At 36.9% G+C, this 7,615-nt stretch overlaps 1 protein-coding gene across 1 annotated transcript; it reads left to right on the top strand.

The window, feature by feature from the left end:
• The first annotated feature begins 784 nt into the window (after nt 1–784).
• On the top strand, nt 785–7,025 carry LOC127651902 (uncharacterized). Its single transcript, XM_052137952.1, has 7 exons — nt 785–969; nt 1,147–1,455; nt 1,608–1,934; nt 2,060–2,077; nt 4,546–4,644; nt 5,696–5,742; nt 5,944–7,025. The coding sequence occupies exons 1-7, from the start codon at nt 927–929 to the stop codon at nt 6,112–6,114; spliced, it is 1,014 nt and encodes a 337-aa protein (XP_051993912.1). The 5' UTR covers nt 785–926; the 3' UTR covers nt 6,115–7,025.
• Nucleotides 7,026–7,615: the final 590 nt, after the last annotated feature.

The following is a 7,615-nucleotide window of genomic DNA, read 5'->3' as shown; positions in this document are numbered from 1 at the left end:
TGATAAGTTGTATTATAATTGTATTAAATTATAAATCTAAGTTGTAAAGCTTTAATTAATACCAAGCAATAGATGGCCAGTTTCATTTTTTTTCATCAAATAGTTTGTTATGTGTCCAGGATTGATGGTTATTCATGTTTTTCAGACGTTACAGACATTACAGCTGATTTTCTGTAAATCTGAATGAATAATTATTAAATGTAATGCCCGCTATCATCAAATCACTGCCAACCATGTTAAAATAAAATTATACATTATAAATGTTGAATCTATGTACTGATTATCATCGTCCCATGTGTGTCAAACCTGTTGAGTGATCCAAACATCATCTGCAGCCTGAAACTGAACTTGTGATCAGATTTTAGGAGTTAGTGCACTTATAAAGTGCAATACAAATTGACCCATTGACCTCAATATTGGAGTAGTAGTGGTGGTGTAGTGGACTAAAGCACATAACTGGTAATCAGAAGGTTGGTTTGATCCCCACAGTCACCACCATTGTGTCCTTGAGTAAGACACTTAAATCCAGGTTGCTCCGGGGGGATTGTCCCTGTAATAAGGGCTCTGTATGTCTCTTTGGATAAAAGCGTCTGCCAAATGCGTAAATGAAAATGTAATGACCTCCTAATCAACCACATGGTCTGGCACAGAATGATAATGACTGCCTACTACTGCAAAAAAAACACACAAATAAACTGTGAGTCAATGACTGCATGACAGTGTTTCCTCACAACAGCAGAACGTCAGTGAGAGAGAGACAAGAGAAAAGGGAAGAGATTGAACTGTTAGTTGTAGAGCAACTCTTTCAGAGTGAGAGAGAGACATGATCAAATACAACTCTCTGTGTCTTTAACTGCTGGAGAAAATAATCAAGAGCTCTTCAGAATACAAGCAGATTCACCGGAGCAGGAGTTCAGTGATCAACGATGAAGATCCTCCTCTTCTTCACTACCATCCTCCTGATCATGGGTCAGACACTTCTCTTCTCATTTACTACATTTACTTTTATAAATATAGTTTTACTGTCTCTACTAGACTTTATGGGTCATAAGTCTTTTGTGTGCTTTTTATCTTGTTTAGTTGTTACTTTTCTGTCAGTATCAGATCTCAAGATAACTAAAACAAGAACTGCATTTTGATTGACAGGTCATGTGAGCTGTACTACAGACAATGTGACTGGCATCACAGGAGGAAGTGTCATTATTAACTGCAAATATGAAGACAATAAAAAAAGTCCAAAAAGCTTTTGTAAAGATACAGATGATGAGTGTACAACCGTGACAACGGCACAAGATAATTTATGGATTCCTGACAAGAGATTCTCAATGTATGATAATAAATCTGTCGGCTTCCTCAGTGTCCTCATTCGAAACCTGACAATAACTGATACAGGAGAATACAAATTTAAAGCAGGCAGTAAATGTTCTGAGGATGTGAAATTACATGTGCAACATGGTAAGATATATTTATTTTCTCTATTGAGACTATAATTTTAACATTTTATACGCTAGCCTAAGACATTATTTTACACCAATGTGATTTGTGACCATTAATATGAGCATTTAATTGAATCTACAATGATTTTGTGTGTTTTCTCTGGTTTTCAGAGCCCTGCTGTGGGACATTAGAGAAACAGACGGCTGATTTAGGAGGAACTGTTACCATCAGATGCAAATATCCAGAGACATACAAAGATTTTGCAAAGCTGTTGTTCAAAGTCCAGAATGGATCTCTACAGTCGATTTCTTCCACTCGAGGTGCAACTACAGGAGACAGATTTTTTCAAAATGTAAACTTTCAGGAAAATGTCTTCACTGTCACTATTATTAATGTGAATAAACATGATGATGGGGTCTATGTCTGTGGAGTATTCATCACATTTGGAGAAATTAGCTACAACTCCCTCTTAACAGAAGTTCATCTTCATATTACAGGTAAAGTAAGATACCATTTTTTTTGCAAAATCCATATAAATTTTATTATAATATTTTAATTACTTTCATTTTATGAACATTTCATATCATCGCTAATGGTGGAAATTGCTTCTCTGAACAACAAGATCCAACAGGTGCATCTGGTAAGATTGTTTACATTAATCAGACATGCTTTTATTGAGAAGCGCATCTTCAGTTTTTATGGATTTGACAAGAATGCACATCTGAATGTTGATGAGTGAAATGATACATTGTGCAGTTGTTTTAGCTCAGTTGAGTTGAATTATGATATTTATATAGGATGACAAACTGAGTTTAACAGTTATCAGAACAACTAAGCAATCCACATTACTCCTGATTCCCATGAACCTTTGCGGGCGATGTGAGCGAACAAGTGATGATATGTCGTAACGCAGCATTAACAGTGACAGAACAAATGATAACAGAATTATAACGGGGCGATATTGTTCATCCCCATCTATCTGTTAATGATTGTGGGTTTGAGGATGATGGCCAAATATCACAAACAGAAGCATTTTAGTTATTTTGACGAGTCTTTATCCATCAGTGGAATAAACTGAGCAGACTAACCTGAAAAGTTATGTAGCCTATTAGCGCCTTCACAGCTGTAAAGTTGGACATGTTTTGAGAACTGTAAATAATTATGATTATTTTAAAGCAAATATTGAGTTCTAGTCAGAATCTGAAGAGTTTGTTGTACTGAGATGATGTACTTACTGCAGATACAGGGGTGGTCTAAACAGCAGGTTGCTCGTGTATTACAGGACTCAGGCGATGAGACTATTTTATCTAAAAAATGGCAGCATGACAAATATTTTGTGAGAGTTGAATGTGTATTAAATTCAATCTAGTTTTATAATGGTCAGTTTACATACTTGATCTCCATATCTAAATGCTATAACCTACAAGAAATGTGTTAGTGTTGACTGAACAACTGATCCTGTTGATAGATTTAATTTATTGTTCTTGTGTAGGAAATAATGATGTATTAGCAGCCACACAATAAACTTTACCATACAATAAGGACTACATGCATTACTTATAAACCTGTTTATTTGGACATACAGTACATTATAAACATTGTACATTAAGTTCAATTTTCTCTGTAAAGCAACTATAAAACAGTATGAAATTAGCTACAGCTCCCTCTAAACAGAAGTTCATCTTCATGTTACCTGTGAGTAACTATTACACATAGCAAATTACACATAAAAGTACATATTTAACTCTTTCCCCGCCAGCGTTTTTAAAAAAAGTTGCCAGCCACCGCCAGGGTTTTTGACGATTTTCGCTAAACTTTAATGGCCCGCAGAATATTTTCTTCCATGAATATATGAAGATGCTATATATCAAAATAAAGATCTGAGCCTCTGCTTTTAAATTTTACGATTTTATTTTATCTTCATTTGTTCTTTTTTTATTGCCACTTGAACAGAGGTAGGTTTTTGTCAAAAACAACATTTCGGACAAAAAGCTGAGAAAAAGGCATTTTTATGTCTGATATTTTGAGCTTCTCAGTACTCCACTTCTTCATGTTTGAGACGATCGCAGTCTGTTTCTATGATCAAAGAGTTGCGTACTCTTTCAAAACATGCGTGCGGGTCTTCCTTACCGTATACCACCTAAAACACGGATACCCGGAAAATTCTGTGTTTGGCGGGGAAGCGTTTTTTCATAAAACCCGGAAAATTCCGTGTTTGGCGGGGAAAGAGAGATTTAATTTCATATTTCATAGTTCACCAATGAAACGAAGAAATTAAGTTCTATAACATCACAAGCAGTGTTGTAGTACTCGTGATCTGACTCTTGACATGTTCTCTTGACATTTGGACTCAGTCTTGACTAGGACACGAACAAGTATGGACTTTGATTTATCCCAGGGTCCATCAGAGTCCTTTTAAAAAGAAATACAGTAATATCTTCGACTTATCTTAATTTAACTGACAATATCAGCAATCGTGACATGTGCCCGTTATTTCAGTTGGATGCATAGAACTAGTGATGCCCGATTCAGAAATAAATGATTCTATTGATCAATTATTTTCAGTGAATTGGCGAAACGGGTAAGCAAAAAGGTCTAAATCAATTCACTATTCAATCCGATTTGTTCAGACTCCGATTTGTTCAGATAACTTTGCGAAACTTCCGTTGGTGCTGTGGCATGTTCAAAATGTGCAGTTCACACCAACTAATTGTTGCATATATGCATGCTATTATTCTGTTGTTTTCTATGTATATGTGCTAAATGTCTTTGATCGTTGCACCTCGTATCTCTGTGCTTCTTGTGCAGCAGCGCCACTACTTAATTATACGTTCCTTCATCAGTTAAAAGTCACGGTAAATACGTGTCTCGAGACACCTGTGTTCTGTTCTACTCTAGTTAATAGATTTTGTGAAAATGTCTACAAAAAACTGGTGAACACTGGGATTAAAAGAACAAATGAATAAAACAATATTTAACAAATAATTATAGACTAACACAGAATAATATACTGTAGTTACAGTACTAAAACTGTAACTAATTTGTTATTCCATGTCCCATACTAGCTTGATTTATGGTTTCTTCCTTTGTGTGTGCTGCATTTTTCAGATTCCAACATAATCATTGTTGTGTGCGTATGTTTGACACTACTGTTAGCTGGAGGACTGAGTTTTTTGCTGCTCAGACGAAGATGTAACAAGACAGAAGGTATAAACACACATACACACATGGTTATGCAGAGGTCATCATGGCAACTTTAATGCTGTATAGAATTACTTCATAATTGTGTATTTTCATAGATAATACTTTTAATATGGAAAGCACAGCAATTATAGCAGCTGGGCAAGACTGATCACACTATGAATTCAGTAACAGCCAGTCGAAAGTTTTGCCGCTGAAGTCTGTGTTTACCCAAATTGGAACCACTGCCCGCCATTGGCCAAATCTGAAAATTATTTTGAATGTATTTCCACAGAAAGAACAGTCAACAGGAATGCATATTTTATTAACCACATCCCCCAACCCAAACCTCAACCCTAAACCTAAATTTAACTGTCAGTGGAGTAAAAATTTAATCTTAGCTTGAAAATGCAACCATTGTTGAGAACTAAATTACTTCCTGGTTCCCACGAGATCAGAACCCATGTTTCTGAGCTAGCCTGTGCAACACAAAAGTATTTATGCTTGACAGAAATTTGGCTGGATTTGTTGATTTCAGGGTACATGAACTCACAAAAGCACCATGTCGATTTCCTGTGTGATCATGTTGGCTGGTCGAATGCTAAATGAGGCTACATTTATATGGCCAAGAGCCAAGGCATATGGTCTGCACTTTTATAGCACTTTTTAACCTCATTCACACACTCACACACTCACACACCAATGGCAGCAGCGACTTGGGGCTCAGTGTCTTGCCCAAGGACTCTTTGGCATGTGGTCCAGGAATCAAACCACCAACCCTGTGATTAGTGGCCAACCCGCTCTACCACCTGAGCCACAGTCGCCCCCCAGGCATATGCTGGTATAATGTAACTCAATATTAAAGAACTGCATGTGTCACTTTTTAATAATCTTTTTTCAAGCAGGATTCTTAGGCCTCATCAGTTGTTCTACACATTAAAAAAGGGTTAGAAACTCCAGTCCATTGATTTCCTGAAAATCAGTGCACACTAGAAGTTTAACAGATGCTCTGTTCTGCATTTCCACCTCGGGTGTGCATTTATTTTCAATAATTCTTCTATATTCTTGTAATTTCCAGGTTCAATACCATCATCGCACCAGACGAACACAAGAGATTCTGATGAGGTAAATGTTTGATAGGGCAGGAGGTGCTTTCATCTATGATTTGTCTCTCTTGGCATTTACTAGAAGAATATCTGTACAACATTGAAGAGCAGTATTTGTGTTCAGATTCTAATTTAGATGTAAGATAATAGTGTAGTTAAATAAAAATGGTAGCAGATAGGCATTTTATTAAAATCTCTCATGAATCTCTATTCCTTTCAGGTATCCAGCTCTGTCTATTATGAAACGATTAAAGACTCGGACATCGGCTCCAGCGCTCAAAGTCCCGTCAGATTAAACACGGTTTATGCCACAGCACATTTACCCACAAGCCCCTCTGACAGAGATTTCTACACACTGGCTGAACTTCCAAAATCCTCGACAAAACCCTGAAGAGACACGACAGCAGTGACAAAACATCAACTGTTTATTCTCTGCTTCATTTAGTTCCTGTATTCATTATGGATCTTTGTAAATAAAGGTTTCTGGAAGTTTTTTTATTATTATTCAATGACTAAAATCTGCAGTTTTATTATTATTATTATGTATGTTATTTTTTTCCACAGCCAATAGGCTACTACTGTCATATAAACAATTTTGGCATTCATTTTTTAATTAATTACATTATAAATTGTACTATGTCAATTTCTGTTGTTGCATTCTTAAGCTGTATGTATGTGATTTTATTTTTTGTAACTCCATGTGCAGCACTTTGGTACCCAGAGTGGTTTTAGAAAGTGCTCTATAAATACAATTTAGTTGAGTTGCTTTTTTTGTCCAGTCACTTTCTGATAGTGGAGTCATGAACTGTGACCTTTATTGATGTGAGAGAGGCCCGCAGTTCCTATTATGCTGTCCTTGTTTTTTTGTGACTTCCTGGAAGAGTCGTCGCTGTGCTCTTGGAAGAATTTTGGAAGGTCGGCCACTTCTGGGAAGGTTCACTACTGTGCCAAATGTTCTCCATTATGAGATAATGGCTCTCACTGTGGTTCTGTGCAGTCCCAGAGCCTTTGAAATAACTTTGTATCACTTTCCAGACAGATGCATTTCAATCAACTTTTTCCTTATAATTTCTGGAATTTCTTTCGACCTTGGCATAGTGTGCTACAGGATTGAGAACTTTTAGTCAACTTCATGCTGCTGAAAAAGTTTTATTTAGGTGTTGATTTGATTGATCAGGTCTGGGTGTGTCTAGTCCAGCTGAACCCCATCATGAATGCAGTTTAATAGATTTGGGGATTTAGTAACTAAGGAGGCAAATCATTTTTAACACTGGCCCAGTTGGTACTGGATAACTTTTTTGCTTCAATAAATAACATTCATTAAAAACTGTATTTTGTGTTTACTCGGATTGCCATTGTTTTATGTTAGATTTTGTTTTAGTTTTTGAAATTATATAGTATGAGAAGAAATCAAGATGGGGCAAATACTTTTTCACAACACTGTATTTAGGGATTCTACTGGAAGTATACTTGTGATTAAAAGACATCTATTTCACACCCGCTATTGGTGGAGTTACAGAGCCAATTAATGGATGGGGACCATGATTGATAAGGGCCAATGGGGGAAATGTGGGCAGGACACCAGGTTAGATCCCTGATTTGGGATTTTTAATCACTGCAGAGTGAGAGTCAGGACTTCTATTTAACATCTCATCTGAAGGATGGTGCCTTTTTACAGTATAGTGTCCCCATCATTGTCCTGGGGTGCTGCTGGTTTCACAAACACCTCTTTCAGCAGCAAGCATAAGTCCTCTGAGGTCTCTCATCAAGATACTGACCAGGTTCAACCCAAGTGCGCCGCACAAGCCCTCAAAAGTGAAGCCAAAACGTCTCGATCGCCCCCCGGTGACTGGTCCTAGTATAGGTCATAAACCCCGCCTCCCCATATTATT

Source organism: Xyrauchen texanus, chromosome 11 (assembly GCF_025860055.1).
Source record: "Xyrauchen texanus isolate HMW12.3.18 chromosome 11, RBS_HiC_50CHRs, whole genome shotgun sequence".
Classification (NCBI taxonomy): domain Eukaryota; kingdom Metazoa; phylum Chordata; class Actinopteri; order Cypriniformes; family Catostomidae; genus Xyrauchen; species Xyrauchen texanus.
Note: the sequence above shows the minus strand (reverse complement) of the source record. Positions and strands in the feature narration are given on the sequence as shown.

Coding starts and splice junctions, on each gene's coding strand:
- LOC127651902 (XM_052137952.1), top strand. CDS start 927: ATGAAGATCCTCCTCTTCTTCACTACCATCCTCCTGATCATGG. Junction 970..1,146: donor TACCATCCTCCTGATCATGG/GTCAGACACTTC, acceptor TTTGATTGACAG/GTCATGTGAGCTGTACTACA. Junction 4,645..5,695: donor AAGATGTAACAAGACAGAAG/GTATAAACACAC, acceptor TGTAATTTCCAG/GTTCAATACCATCATCGCAC.